A 16,516-nucleotide genomic window follows, 5' to 3' on the forward strand; every position below is an offset into this window, starting at 1 on the left:
CACAGGCTGTGTGTATTCTCCTTGACGTAAAAGGAGGCTATTCAGCCCGTTGAGTCTATGCCAGCTTTCAGAACATTTGATTGGTCCTGCTCCTCCACTGATTTACCTGAAATTTTCTCTGACATTCCCCTCAACAACCTTCACATTCAATGTCAAAGTAAATTATCAAAGTATGTAAATGTCACCATGTACGACCTTGAGATTTATTTTCTTGTGGGCATTTACAGGAATATCTAGAAGTACAATAGAATTTATGAAAAACAATTCATAAACAAAGGCTGACAAACAGCTCATGTGCAAATTGGACACATCACACAAATAAATAAATAATACAGAGAACAAGAGTTGTAGAGCCTTGAAAGTGGAATCAGTTCAGTGCTGAGGTGAGTGAAGTTATCCACACTGGTTCAGGAGCCTGATGGTTGAAGGGTAATAACTGTTCCTGATCATGATGGTGTGGGACCTCAGGCTGCTTTATGTCCTGTCTTATGGTAGTAGCAAGAAGAGAGCATGGCCTGGATGGTGTGAGATATTGGTCCCTTGTGGCAGTGCTCTTCATAGATGTGCTCAATGGTGGGGAGGGCTTTTCCTGTGATGGACTGGGCTGTGTCCACCATTTAGCCTTTCTCTTCCGGAACGTTGGTGTTTCAATATCAGGCTGTGATGTAACCCGTCAGGACATTCCCCTCTATACAGTTTATTAAAGCTTTAGATGACATACCACTCAACTGCAATTCTGCAAAATTCTTTTCTACCAAAATTCACTTGTAATAGGGTCAATTTACAGAAGCCAATTAACTTACCAACTTGACAACTCCACATTGACAGCACTGGAGATCAGGGTTGAAGACTTGTCCCTAGCTATGAGGCAGTGACGCTAACCACTGTGCTATCATCTTTATGAATGGAAAACCAGCTTTAAGGACATGGGAAATGCATACGATTTGCATCAATGACATGAATATAATATATGGCATCAAAACGTCCTTCCTGCTGTGGTGTGAGTCTGACAAGGCCATCTGTTTTAATGGGCACTCCTGGTGCGGCCTCCATTTCATCAGTGGGACCCATCATAGATACCCCTTCCCTTTGCTCTGTGTGCCCGAAAGACAGGGTATCCCCGTGGCTACCCATTTCAATTTGATCTCCCGTTCCCATTTTGTTATGCTGGTCCTTGATCTCCTCTACTACACAATGAGACCAAACTCATGTTGGAGGAACAGCACCTCATATTCCATTGGGTAGCCTCCAACCTGATGGCATGAACGTTGACTTCTCCAACTTCTGGTAACTTCTCCCTTCACCCTCCTCTCTTTTTCCGTTCCCTATTCTGGGTTACCCTCTCATCCCTTTCCTTCTTCTCACTTGCCCATCACCTCCCTCTAGTTTTCCCTCCACCTTCCCTTTCTCCCATAGACCCATTCTCCCATCCTATCAAATTCCTTCTTCTTCAGCCCTTTACCTCTTCCACTTGTAGAACGTAGAGTCACAGTACAGGCCCTTTGGCCCACAATGTTGTGCCAACCCTTAAACCCTGCCTCCCATATAATCCCCCATCTTAAATTCCTCCATATACCTGTCTAGTAGTCTCTTAAACTTCACTAGTGTATCTGCCTCCACCACTAACTCAGGCAATGCATTCCACACACCAACCACTCTCTAAGTGAAAAACCTTCCTCTAATATCCCCCTTGAACTTCTCACCCCTTACCTTAAAGCCACGTCCTCTTGTACCGAGCAGTGGTACCCTGGGGAAGAGGCATTGGCTGTCCACTCTGTCTATTCCTCTTAATATCTTGTACACCTCTGTCATGTCTCCTCTCATCCTCCTTCTCTCCAAAGAGTAAAGCCCTAGCTCCCTTAATCTCTGATCATAATGCATACTCTCTAAACCAGGCAGCATCCTGGTAAATCTCCTCTGTACCCTTTCCAATGCTTCCACATCCTTCCTATAGTGAGGCAACCAGAACTGGACACTGTACTCCAAGTGGGGCCTAACCAGAGTTTTACAGAGCTGCATCATTACATCGCGACTCTTAAACTCTATCTCTCGACTTTATGAAAGCTACCACCTATAAGCTTTCTTAACTACCCTATCTGTGAGGCAACTTTCAGGGATCTGTGGACATGTACCCTCAGATCCCTCTGCTCCTCCACACTACCAAGTATCCTGCCATTTACTTTGTACTCTGCCTTGAAGTTTGTCCTTTCAAAGTGTACCACCTCACACGTCTCTGGGTTGAACTCCATCTGCCACTTCTCAGCCCACTTCTGCATCCTATCAATGTCCCTCTGTAATCTTCCACAATCCTCTACACTATCCACAACACCACCAACCTTTGTGTTGTCTGCAAACTCGACAACCTTCCCTTCTACCCCCACATCCAGGTAGTTAATAAAATTCTCGAAAAGTAGAGGTCCTAGAACAGATCCTTGTGGGACACCACTAGTCACAACCCTCCAATCTGAATGTACTCCCTCCATCACGACCCTCTGCTTTCTGCAGGTAAGCCAATTCTGAATCCACCTGGCCAAACTTCCCTGGATCCCATGCCTTCTGACTTTCTGAATAAGCCTACCGTGTGCCTGCTCCCTCCCAGTTCTTACATCACTTACATCACCCAACCCACCCACTTGGTTTCACCTATCACCTTTCAGCCCGTACTCCTTCCCCTCACCACCCCCACCTTATTCTGGCTTCTTCTCCCTTCCTTTCCACTCACCACTGCTCTGAACTGATTCTACGACCTTCAGACTCACTTTCATGGACTCTTTACGACTCTTGCTCTCAATATAAACACACTTTGTCATTTTTTTTTTGTCATTTGTCATTTTTTGGTCTAATTATACATAGGACACAGAGTAGTATGGGTCCTACTCCATGATGTTGTGCCAACCATTGATTGTAGTCCAAGGTCAATCTAACAGTTTCCTCCCACATAGCCCTCCTGTTTATGTACAGTTTTTCATTAAATTCTGCTGTATTTCCCTTTGTTCCTGAGATTGCCCTCAAGAAAAAGAATCTCAGGGTATCATATAGTAACATATGTGTACTGTACTTGGATAATAAATTTACTTTGCACTTTGAACTCTGTTCATGAGCTGCGTGCGTCGGTACTTGCGGGAACCAGCTAAAAGCCTCTGATCTCTCTGCAGCCTCTCCTGACGCCGATTTTCTCCAACCACCACCCGCTGGGGCGAGGCAGCATCTTTCGCTTCCGGACGCACTCCGTGGACGCCGCGCTGGGGAACGTGTTCTCAGACGAGGAAGACAGCGACAAGAGTGAGAGTGTCCGGAGCTCCCTGTGCCTGCCCCCGCTCAACCGTACCAACAGCAACCAGAGCCACGGGAGCCACCGCTCCGTGCTGGGACCGCCGCGCGGCCAGCAGAAGCTGCACCTCGCCGTGGACCAGAACGGCGTGGTCTCCGTGGTCGGAGGGTCCCCCGTCTCGCCAAGCTCCCTCTGCCTCCCTCAGGTCACCGTGGACAAGCCATTCACCGAAGACAATGTAAGCGCTTCCCAAGGGTTTTAATTTCATTTATTTAGAGGTGCAGCTCAGTAGCAGTGAGCCCGCGGTGCCCAACTAACCTGCTAACCCGGACACCCTTAAACGTGGGAGGTGACCGAAGGAACCCCACGTGGCCACGGGGCAAGGGCGCGGACAGCAGAGGGATTTGAACTGGGGTCGTGGGATGTCCAACCATGCACGCGGTGAGCCAAGGAGACAGCCTCTGAGCTGTCTGGCTCCTGGTAACGAGGCCCCCAAGGTAAAATGTTCCTGGGCACTGAAGGCAAGAAGCCTCAGGAGTAGGAGAGGGCAAGCAAAAAAGCAGGGCAGGTACAGGGCAATTTACCCCAGTGGGGTGGGGGTGATGTAATTCACACCAGGCCTTCAGGGTGGAAAAACAGATGCATTCACTTGTGCCAGTTTGTAAATTATTTGATAGCTAACTCTATTTAGTTTAAGAGTAATAAAGTAAAATTTACTTAACTTTGGGGAGTAAATGAATCAGAATCACTGTCATTCACATATTTCATGAAGTTTATCGTTTAGAGATTGTCAGCCCGAGCATTGACTGGACAAGTCTAATTATCCCAATAGTAAGTTAAAAACTAGACAGAACTTACTCTAGAACTAATAGAACATACACTCAGTGCACAGGAATGTACCTAATAAAGTAGCCACAGGAGGGGAATCTGCCGCTGCAGCCCATCCACTTCAAGGTTTGACTGCTGCACACTGCCGTTGTGACATGTGGTTATTTGAGTTACTGTCACCTTCCTGTCAGCTTGACCCAGTCTGGACAATCTCCTCCGACCTCTCTCGTTAACAAGCTGTTCTCACCCTCGGAACCACCACCTAATGGATATTTTTTATGCTTTTTTTCACCATTTTCTGTAAACTCTAGAGACCGTTTGCATGAAAATCCCAGGAGATCAGCAGTTTCCGAGATACTCAAACCCCCACCCTGTCTGGCACCAACAATCATTCCACAGTCAAAGTCACTTAGATCACATTTCTTCCCCATTCTGATGTTTGGTCTGATCAACAACTGAACCTCTTGACCACGTCTGCGTGCTTTTATGCATTGAGTTGCTGTCACATGATTGGCTGATTAGATACTTGCATTAGTGAGCAGGTGTACAGGTGTACCTAATAAAGTGGCCACTGAATGCATACAAAACAGCCCAGGAAAAGGCCCTTCAGCCCACGATGTCTGTGCTGAACGGCAGCATGGTATGTAGTGGAGAGCATCATGCTTTGCTGCGGCATGGTAGCAGAGTGGTTAGTAATCTTCTGCAGTGCCAGCAGTCGCTGATCGGGGCTGAATTCCTGCCACTGTCTGTAAGGAGTTTGTATGTTCTCCCAGTTTCATCCCATGTCCCAGAGATGTGCCGTTCACGTTAGGAAGTTTCGGGCAAGCTATGTTGGATTGAAGCAAGGCAGCACTTGCGAGCTGCCCCAACACTTACTTGGGTTGTGTTGGTTGTTGACACAAGCAAGCAACACATTTTCTTGTATGTTTCAAAGTACATGTGGCAAATAAAGCTAATCTTATCTGAACACAATGCCAGAAGAAAACAGCACCCATCATCATCAAAGCCCCACCAGCCAGAATCTCTTCTCACTCCTACCACCAGGCAGAAGAAGGTGCAGAGAAATCACACCACCAGGTTCAGGAAGAGCTATAACCCCACAACCATCAGACTCCTGAACCAATGTGAACAATCCGAGACTATAACCGGTGGGGGGGAATAGCTAATACCAGGGCTAATTTTAATGTGATTGGAGGAAAGTAAAGATGGGGTGTCAGACATACGTTTTTTACACAGAGAATGGTGGGTGTGTGGAACGCCCTGCCAGGGGTGGTGTTAGAGGCAGATACATTAGGGACAGATAAGACATTCTTAGATAGGCACATGGATCTTAGACAAAAGGAAGGCTCTGCGGGAGGGAAGCGTTAGATTGATTTTAAAGTAAGATAAAAGCATCCTCCACTGAAACAGGAACAACAAGAGGATCTCAGTGGGTCAAACAGCATCTGTGAGTGGAAAGGGATTATCGCTGTTCCTCCAACAGATTGATTGTCGTTCCACCTACGGTCTCCTGTGTCTCCTTTACTTAACCATCATGTTCGTGAATAAAATTTAGAACCATTTCCTTTCAAAGATTACTGCTCACGGCAGCTCTGCTGAAGTGGAAACCTGTCATCTTGTCACAACAAAGTAATTTAAGAGGTGGTTCGGGGTTTGTGATGTGCCAGGTTCTTGAAATGATCTGGAACTTTTAACCTTGGCTTCTGGTGACCATCTAGGGAGTTTGAGCTGTGGCGCTATGTGGTACCTGCAACTGAAATACGGCTTTTGTGTTTATTTTTAAAGGAAATGTTTGTAGGGAAAGGAAATTTATAGTGTCACAGTGATATGAAGCACAAGTTACATCTAAAGGATTGTCTTTACATGGTGGCATCCCAAAGCATTTTACAGGAGTGATATCAAATAAGCTTTTAGCTTCATAATGTAGAACATAGACCTGTACGGCATAGTACAGGACCTTTGTCCCACAATGTTAGGCTGGCCTCTTAGTCTCCTCCACGATCAACCAAACCCTTTCCTCCTTAACAGCCCAGTACCCTCCATTTTACTATCATCCATGTACTGATCTAAGGCTACGTCCACACTACACTGGATAAATCTGTACCGGAAGCTTTTTCTCTTCGTTTTTACCCTCCGTCCACACTAAAACAGCGTTTTCGTCTCCCAAAACCAGAGCTTTTCAGAAATGCTGTCCAGGGTGGGTAATTTTGAAAACGCTGCTTGGGCAGATCAGTGTGGACGGGGTAACCAGAGAAATCTGAAACTGCTGTCAGACGGCAGCACGCTATTTCATTGTTTTCCTGAGCGCAACCCACACACAACCTAACAATTTCAGAACAGACAGCAACAAGACTGAAGCCAGAAGAGTTAGAAATGTACTCACCAAATACTTTGCCCCATAACTTACTGAATAAATAAGTATACTCACTTTGCCCTGTTTTCTGTCCTTGCTCCTATGAAAGTGGTTTATCTATTTATAAAAGTACTTCTCTGACAATAGATGTGTAACAGCCTAATGTAACATTGTATGGAAATACAAGATAATACTGATGCAGACATGTTTTATACATTTAACAAGGTGCTTTATTAATGCAACAGAGTTAGTCAGTTTTTCAATGTTCATTGTCAGCCGGGTCAATCTGTCCGTGAACTCCCTGTCGGTTGCCGTCGTACGCTCCAGTATTTGTTTTTTTTAACCTTTAAGTCCTCCTGCGCGAGAGCCAACATTTGTCCATTTTTTAAGTTCTTCTAGTCTGTAACTACAAACACACACTTTCACAGTGAGATTGGACACCAAACATGTCGCATGTTTTCGGTAGATGTGTCCTGTGCATGCGCAGTAGGAGGAGATTCGCCGAAATATCCGTTTCAATGTGGGCAGAGATATTTTTTAAAATGCATAGTGTGGACACTTATCGTTTTTACGTGAAACCGGCGTTTTCAAAATTATCCGGTCTAGTGTGGATGTGGCCTAAGATTCTCTTAAATGTCCCTAATGTATCTGCCTCTGCCACCAGCCCTGGCAGGGCATTCCAGTCACGCAGCTCTGGCCTCTGACATCTCCCCTAAACTTGCCTCTAATCACCTTAAAAGGTTGTTCTCTGGTATTATTTAATTTATTTATTCATTGAGCTACAGCCCAGTACAGGCCATTCTGGCCCTTCGAACCACACTGCCCCCAGTTTAACCCTAGATTAAGCAGAGGACTGGGTAGCAGGATCCCCACCAAGGGAGGTACAAGGCTGTCCATTCTCTCTATTCCTCTCTCAAGTTGCCTCTCATGCTGCTACGTTTTTGCTTCACTGGCACCCAGGTTCGACCCTGAGGCCTGTTCCTTCCTGTGACTGTGTCAGTTTCTCCAGGTGACTCTGGTTTTGTCCCACGTCCCAAAGACAAGCCAGAAGTTGATTGGCCACTGTAAATGTTAATACTTACACTATATAAGTAGTGGAAAAGAAAATGAAAAGGAATCTTAGGGGGTTTGACGGACATATGAGATTCAGGGGCGAGGGATATAAGCAGATGGGGAGAGATGTGATTGCTACCCTAAGATCTGGCCGGGAGAGCCTTGTTCAGTGGTGTTATAAGATGTAAAATATCTAATAAAGTTTAGGATGAGCGAGAGACTGGTGTTAAGGTCTGATATAAAGGATAGATGGAGGTGGAGAGACTTAGAATGGGAGTTCCAGGGCTCAGGGCCTGGACAATGGGTGGAGTGATTCAGTCTGGAGATGAACGAGAGGTCAGAGCTGGAGAGGCAGAAGGATGTGTGGCTGGAAGAGGGAAGGCATGAGGGCATTGAGGGATTGGAAGGTAGGAATGGAATGGATAGCCATCAAAACAACTGAAAACAATTCTTGCATAGTGGAATGAATTGAGATGTTGCAAGAAAGAAACAAGGAAAGCAAGAAGAAAAAAGAGACAAAGAAAATGAGAAGGAAAAGGAAGGAAGAAAGGGGGAAGAGAGAGAGAGAGACAGAGAAAAGAAAGAGAAAGAGAGGAAGGAAGAAAGAAAGGAAGAGAGAAAAGCAGAGAATAGGTACTTACTTTGGGTGAGAGCACATTCACTGAGGGAAGAATGTTTGCTGGGTTATTGGGGAGATGTTTTCTGACAGTCCATGTAGTAAATAAGCTATTGGAACCTCCTAGAAGAGCATGGTAGTGTAGTGGTTAGCACACTTCATCATACAGGTGACCCAGGTTCAATTCCCACTGCTGCCTGTAAGGGTTCTCCCTGTGACCGTGACAGTGCACCAGTTTCCTCCCACATTCCAAAGACGTGCCAGTTGGTAGGTTAATTGGTCATTGTAAATGTCCCATGTTTAGGCAAGGGTTAAATTGGGAACTGCTGGGTAGTGTGGCTCGAAGACCCATAGGGGCCTAAAGGGCCTATTCTATGATGTATCTCTAAATATATAAATATAAAAATAAATTTAAAAGTACATTGGAATTAACCAGGCTTAGCAGTAAAGAATTGGAATTAGTTGTAAAGAAAAACCTGCTTAGCCCAAATGACAATGTCGCATTTTTTAAATGTTCAGGTTTCCCAAGTGTGGTGCAGGGAACTAGGACAAGTAAAGATGTACTGTCCATCATTTGACTGTAAGATCATAATGAATGGGAGCAGAATTAGGCCATTCAGCCCATCTAGTCTTCTCCACCATTCAATCGTGGCTGATGCTTTATTCTCAACCACGTTCTCCCCATAAGGTTTAATCCCCTTAACAAACACAAACCCATCAATCTTTGCCTTTAGACCACTCAATGAATTGGCTCCTCAGCCCTCCAGGGCAACAAATTCCACAGATTCACCACTGGCTGAAGAAATTTCTCCTCATCTCTCTTCTGAAGGGACGTTGCTTTATTCTGAGTCTGTGCACTCAGATCCTTGAATCTCCTATTGGAAGCATCTTCCACATGTCCACTGTACACAGCCCTTTCAGTATCGCTAGGTTTCAATGCCTCATTTGTATGATCTGTGTTGAGTACAGGCCCAGAGATGTCAAATGACCTTCATACATTAACACTTCCATTTCCAGGATCATTCTTGAGAACTCTAACCAGAGCTAGCACATTTTTCCTTAGATACAGCACTCAACCTTGCTCACAATATTCCAAGTGTAGACCAATACCTTCTAAAGCCTTTGAAATACATCCTTGCTGTTGTAAGAGCATAAGACATAGGAGTGGAACTAGCCTATTTGGCTCCAAGTCTGAGCATGGCTGATTTATTTTCCCTCTCAACCCCATTCTCCAAGTAACCGTTGGTGCTCTTACTAATCCAGAACCTATCAAGCTCTGCTTTAAATGACTTGGCCTCAACAGCCATCTGCGGCAATGAATTCCACAGACTCACCGCTCTTTAGCTAGAGAAATTCCTCGTCATTCCTCTTTTTTTTGTAATTTATTTTTTTATTGAAGTTCATCATCAAACAACCCTTTGCTTCTCCTCCGAGGCTGTGCCCCCTATACCCGTTGCTTCTCTGAACCCTTTGCTTCTCCTCTGAGGCTGTGCCCCCTATACCCGTTGCTTCTCTGAACCCTTTGCTTCTCCTCTGAGGCTGTGCCCCCTATACCCGTTGCTTCTCTGAACCCCATACTCTGAACCCTTTGCTTCTACTCTGAGGCTGTGCCCCCTATACCCGTTGCTTCTCTGAACCCCATACTCTGAACCCTTTGCTTCTCCTCTGAGGCTGTGCCCCCTATACCCGTTGCTTCTCTGAACCCCATACTCTGAACCCTTTGCTTCTCCTCTGAGGCTGTGCCCCCTATACCCGTTGCTTCTCTGAACCCTTTGTTTCTCCTCTGAGGCTGTGCCCTCTATACCTGTTGCTTCTCTGAACCCTTTGCTTCTACTCTGAGCTCTGAGGCTGTGCCCCCTATACCCGTTGCTTCTCTGAACCCCATACTCTGAACCCTTTGCTTCTACTCTGAGGCTGTGCCCCCTATACCCGTTGCTTCTCTGAACCCCATACTCTGAACCCTTTGCTTCTACTCTGAGGCTGTGCCCTCTATACCTGTTGCTTCTCTGAACCCTATACTCTGAACCCTTTGCTTCTACTCTGAGGCTGTGCCCTCTATACCTGTTGCTTCTCTGAACCCATTGCTTCAACTCTGAGGCTGTGCCCCCTATACCCGTTGCTTCTCTGAATCCCATACTCTGAACCCTTTGCTTCTACTCTGAGGCTGTGCCCTCTATACCTGTTGCTTCTCTGAACCCTATACTCTGAACCCTTTGCTTCTACTCTGAGGCTGTGCCCTCTATACCTGTTGCTTCTCTGAACCCTTTGCTTCTACTCTGAGGCTGTGCCCCCTATACCCGTTGCTTCTCTGAATCCCATACTCTGAACCCTTTGCTTCTACTCTGAGGCTGTGCCCCCTATACCTGTTGCTTCTCTGAATCCCATACTCTGAACCTTTTGCTTCTACTCTGAGGCTGTGCCCTCTATACCTGTTGCTTCTCTGAACCCTATACTCTGAACCCATTGCTTCAACTCTGAGGCTGTGCCCTCTATAGGAAACATCCCCTGCACGTCCTCTCTTTCATGGCCTTTCAATATTTGGAAGGTTTCAATGAGATCCCTCCTCACTCTTCTAAACTCCAACAATTAATAGAAGTTAGAACATAGGACAGAACAGCACAGCACAGGCCCTTTGGCCCACAACCTTTTAACCTGCCCCAAGATCAATCTAACCCTTCCCTCCTATACAGCCCTTCATTTTTTTTATTACCCATGTGTGTAAGAGTCTCTTAACTGTCCCTAACGTACCTGCCCCTACCAGCACCATTCCAGTCCAAGCTTCTGGAAATGAGTGCAAACACTGAGTTTGTTACCTTTCCTACCAACCCTGGCGTGATCTTGTGCCAAATGCAAATAATTCCTAGGAATATCCCAGGGAGGTGGGGTCAGGAAGGTCACTGTAAGGCTGTAAGGCTGCCATACTGGGGTTCTCCTGAGACAGGGAAGGATAAGTCCATGAAGGGACTTGAATTTAAATGTTTACATAAGGCACGATGCCAACGTGCTGTCCAGGGCTGCAGGTTGTGAAGAATGGCACTGTTGACTGAGACTCGGGTATTCAAACTTCTCTTAAATGTTACAATTGAACCCCACCACCCCCTTTCTGCTGGCAGCTCATTCCACTCTCATCACTGTCCGAGTGAAGAAACTCACCCACAGATTCGCCTGAAACATTTCACCTTTCACCCTTAACCCATGACCTGAAGTTGTAATTTCACCCAACCTCAGTGGAAAAGTCTGCCTGCTTTTACCCTATCTATACCCCTCATCATTCCATATACCTCTATCAAATTTCCCCCTATTCTTCTACGCTCTAGGGAATGAAGTCCTAACCTATTCAACCTTTCCCTATAACTCAGGTCCTCAAGTCCTGGCAGCAGTCTTGTAAATTTTTTCTGCACTTTTTCGAGCTTACTGGTATCTTTCCTGTAGGTAGATGACCAGAACTGCACACAATACTCTAAATGTGGCCTCACCAACGTCTTATCCTTGTAAATTTGTAAATGACTGATGAACAGTCACACTTGAAAATGATTGATAGACAGTCACATTTGGTTGAAAAATAAGATAGCATTTCTTTCTTTATCCTGATTTCTCCTTTAGGTGGATGAGTACACGAATGGGAGGGGTATGGAGGGCTATGGTTTCGGTGCAGATAATTCAACTGAACTAGATGGCTTGAAGGTCTGTTTTGGTGCTATAGTGCTCTATGATTCTGTGGTGGAACCATGTTGAATATTTTCGAAAGGGAATTGGATTTGGGGAACAAAATTCTCAACATTATGTAGAATATGACTCTTTCCACAAATTGGCATGAGTACAAATGGCTGATGGGCCTTTTTCCATGAATCCAGATACTGGGATTAGTATAGATTCGATGTACTAAACCCTTAGGAGTATTTATTCTAATGATTTCCTCTTTCAAATACCCTGTGGCATGCGAACCTAAAGACACAAATCCCATCTCATGAATAATTTTTACCACATCCAGGGATCTCTGTGCCTGATGCCATTGCCCCACAGTGAGGCTGGCACCTTGCCAGCCGGGAGTCAGGAATGCAAAACAGCATCCTGCCACTCTGTGCCTCTGCGCCCAGGGACCTGAGCGATAACACAAAAACAAATTAATTTGTGTTAGTATTGGAAACATCTTGCGTTCCCCAAAGAGCCGGTGGTAAACGGAGGAATCCAACCTTCTGTCAGGCTTGCGAGAATGCCGGAAAGCCCGAGGAGTGAAAAGTGAAATGACTTGATCCAGTGCGGGCCGCGTGATCTTGGATCCTACCTGCTCTATGCTGGCTGCTTAGTCTCCTGGTGGGAGATTTGATGGAAAAACAGTTAGGAACCCAAGTGTGTTTACATGAAATAAGATCCAAAATATTTACCCCCACCATTTAGGCTGCACTCATTCCAGTCCTTATCAGGGGATTTGATTGTCTCAGTCTTTATTTGCCACTGTAATCAGAAATAAGCAGACACAAGAGATTCTACAGATGCTAGAAATCTCGAGAGACATGCACAGAATGGGGGAGGAACTCAGCAGATCAGGCAGCGTCTGCGGAGAGAGATGAAGGGGTGCTGTTTCAGGCCAAGACCCTTCACCGGGACTGGAGAGGAAGAGGGCAGGGGCCAGAATGAAAGGGGTGGGTGGCGAGGAGAGAGGGAGTAGCGTGAGCTGGCGGGTGATCAGTAAATCCGGTGAAAGGGGGAGGGTGGGGGAGAAAGGAGAGACGTTGTAAGAAGCTGTGAGGTGATTGGTGGAAGGGGGAAAAGGACTGAAGAAGGAATCTGATAGGATAAGATAGTACACCATGGAGTAAATGGAAGCAGGAGGGGAAAAAGGTGTGGCTGATGGGCAGGTTGTGAATGTGGGGGAGGGGAAGGGTAAAAAGGGCCAGAGGGATAAGGGAAAACAAAGGGGGGGGAGGATGTGGTAAAGAGGGGAGAGGTTACCGGAAGTTAGAGAATTGATGAATTAGCATTGATTTCTGGCTGACTGTTCATTTCCCTCCTCAGATGTTGCCTGAGCTGTTCAGAAATCAGCAGTTTCTTTAGAAAAGCTGTCCCCAGTCTTTTTGATGCCATGGACCAATACCATTGAGCAAGGGGTCCATGGACCCCAGGTAGGGAAGCCCTGCTCTCGAGGGATATGTCATGTCAATTTTAGGGAAGTGATGGAAATCAGAATTGGAACGAGAGAAAAGCAGATCATAATGAATCGTCAGTGGTCAGGTATTCTCGGGGGAGAGGGGCAGCAGGAACTGGAGTGCATCCTGGACACCTGGAAGAGACCAACATGAGGCCGCCACATTTACTGAGTGAGTGAGCTCGGGGATAACGGGTCTGGCTGAGGCGGAGTGGGATTAGCATCTGTAGACTGACTTAGAGGAGAATGGAGGGCAGGGGGAGACAGAAAGTGGAGGTCAGGGAGAGAGAGAGAGAGAGTGAGTGAGGCAGAGAGGGAGAGGGAAAGCAGTAGAGCAGTAGATGTAGTGTATATGGATTTCAGCAAGGCATTTGATAAGGTACCCCATGCAAGGCTTATTGAAAAATGGGATCCAAGGGGAGATTGCTTTGTGGATCCAGAACAGGCTTGCCCACAGAAGGCAAAGAGTGATTGTAGATAGGTCATATTCTACATGGAGGTCGGTGACCAGTGGAGTTCCTCAGGGATCTGCTCTGGGATCCCTACTCTTCATGATGTTTATAAATAAACTGGATGAGGAAGTGGAGGGATGGGTTAGTAAATATGCTGATGACACAAAGGTTGGGGGTGTTGTGGATAGTGTGGAGGACTGTCAGAGGTTACAGTGGGACATCGATAGGATGCAAAACTGGGCTGAAAAATGGTAAATGGAGTTCAACCCAGATAAGCGTGAAGTGGTTCATTTTGGTAGGTCAAATAGATGGCAGAATATAGCACTAATGGCAAGACTCTTGGTAGTGTGGAGGATCAGAGGGATCTTGGAGTCCAAGTCCATAGGACACTCAAAGATGCTGCACAGGTTGACTCTGTGGTTAAGAAGGCATACAGTGTATTGGCCTTCATCAATTGTGTGATTAAGTTTAGGAGCTGAGAGGTAATGTTACAGCTTTACAGGACCCTGGTTAGACCCAGAGAGGCATTGATCATGTGGATAGTCAAGAGGCTTTTCCCAGGGTTGAAATGTCTAGCAGAAGAAGGCACAGTTTTAAGGTGCTTGGAAATAGGTACAGAGGAGAGTTCAGGGGTAAATTTTTTACACAGAGCGGTGAGTGCATAGAATGAGCTGCTGGCGATGGTGGTGGAGGCGGATACAATAGGGTCTTTCCTGGAAAGGTACATGGAGCTCAGAAAAATAGAGGGCTATGGGTAACCCTAGGTAAATTCTAAGGTAAGGACATGCGGCACAGCTTTGTGGGATGAAGGGCCTGTAATTTGCTGTAGGTCTTCTATGTTTCTAAGAGAGAGAGAGAGAGAGAGAGAGAGAGAGAGAGAGAGAGAGAGAGGGAAAGAGGGGGATGGGGAAGAGAGAAACAGACAGAAAGAGGGAAAATAGAGACAAAATGAATCAGAGGCAGAGAGAAAGAGATGGAGGGAGTGGAGAGAGTGAGTGAGAGAGAGGGAGAAAGGGTGTGAGAGAGAGAGAGGGAGACAAGGAAAATATGTGTGAGAGAGAGAAAGAGAGGGGGAGGAATTTTGTGTTTTCACTCTGGATTATAATTAAAATTCTCTTTGATTCCACCCGAATATGACTCTGATCCAATTATGTGTGTGTTTATGTGTGTGAGAGAGAGAGAGGGAGAGAGATTTTGTATTTCATTCCAGATTATAATAAAACAGTTCCCCTTGTGTACCCCTCAATATGTCTTTTATCCAATTATCTTTCAATTACCACAATTTGGGACACGTGCGCGTGTGTGTGAGAGCGAGAGAGAGAGAGAGAGAGGGATAACAGAGTGCAGCCATGTACAGAGACAACTGTTGCATTAGGTTAGTGCTAGGAAAATGTTAAAAACACGTGCTCGGGTTTGATAGCGGTTCTGCACTCGGGAGATCTCTAATATATCAGGATATGGTTCCTTTACTGTCCCTGGATCTGAACTCTGAGCAATAAGGAATGCTGTGACCTTTACCCTCCCTATGACAATGAGGGATGTGTCCTGCCAACTAGGCTGAAATCCCTTGAGAGAGTGAGTGGAGCCCTGGCATAGTTACTGTTACTGGACGAGTATCCAAAGTCCTGGGCATCGATCTGGAATACAGGTTGTCAGGGTGGAATTTAAATTTAACTCGCTAAATAAATCTGGAATTGAAGGGCCAGCATCTGTAATGGAGACTGTGAATCCCAGTAGGTTCATTCATTTCCTTCAAAGCCTCTCACCTTTACCCGCTCTGACCAGTAAGAGGCTTGAGATCCACCAAAATGGTTGGATCCTGACTTCTCTCTGAAATGCCATTGGTTTCATAGAACAGGGAACATGACAGCCCAGTACCGGCCCTTCAGCTTATCGTTTTTGTGCTGGTGTTATAACCTACTTTAAGATCAATCTAAGCCTCCCCTCCCTCAGGGCCCTCCACATGACCACCACCCCCCAACATGGCTTTCCCCATGCACCCACTATTCTCTGTGTAAAATAACTTACCTCTTACTTCCCTCCCTATACTTCCCCCCAATCGCTTTTAAATTATGCCCTCTGTAATTAGCCATTTCCACCCTAAGGAAAAGTCTCTGACTGGCCACTGGATCCATGCCTCATATATCTCTATCAAGTCACCCTCCATTTTCCTTCACTCTAAAGTGAAAAGCCCTAGCTCAGTCAACCTATCATCATAAGACATGCTTTCTAAGCCAGACGGCACCCTGGTAAAGCTTCCACGTGCTTCCTATAATGAGGCAAGCAGAACTGAACACAATATTGCCAGTGTGCTCTAACCAGAGTTTTAGAGAATTGCACCATTGCCTTGCACTTCTGAAAGTCAGTCCCCTGACTACTGAAGGCCAGCTCGCACCTTCTTAACCACATGCCACCCCCCCCCCATCAAAGCATGGCAAATCTATGGATGTGGATCATTGGACCATTAGATTTCGGAGGGTCATGAGAGAGAGGCCAAGGGCTAGAGGCTGCCACCAAAGTTCAGTGGACAAATCTATAATAAGAAAATAATCATCCCTCTTGTGTGTCTCAGATGTTAACCGTAAACCGCATGACCTTTCTGAGCAAAGGCTCATTCCCTAGAACAGCTCTGCTTGCTATACAAGGTTTCCATTTTTTGAGATGTGGATGATGGAGTGTTTTGGAGTAGAGAGATGATGGGGGGAGGGGAGTCGAACGGGTTGCTTCCATTGTTTCGTGGCTGTCTGTGGGAAGACAGATCTCCGGCTTGTATACTACCGTCATACTTCGATAACAA

The 16,516-nt window shown here is 46.0% G+C and overlaps 1 protein-coding gene across 1 annotated transcript in view; it reads left to right on the forward strand.

Annotated features, from left to right (window-relative positions):
* Positions 1–16,516, forward strand: part of scn5lab (sodium channel, voltage gated, type V-like, alpha b) — a 672,977-nt gene that overhangs the window by 429,734 nt on the left and 226,727 nt on the right. The window contains exon 13 of the mRNA XM_059971792.1: positions 3,156–3,509. Within this exon, the coding sequence (XP_059827775.1) occupies positions 3,156–3,509 (354 nt within the window). The remainder of the gene's footprint in view (positions 1–3,155; positions 3,510–16,516) is intronic.

The sequence above is a fragment of the Hypanus sabinus genome, chromosome 6, assembly GCF_030144855.1.
Source record: "Hypanus sabinus isolate sHypSab1 chromosome 6, sHypSab1.hap1, whole genome shotgun sequence".
Taxonomy (NCBI): domain Eukaryota; kingdom Metazoa; phylum Chordata; class Chondrichthyes; order Myliobatiformes; family Dasyatidae; genus Hypanus; species Hypanus sabinus.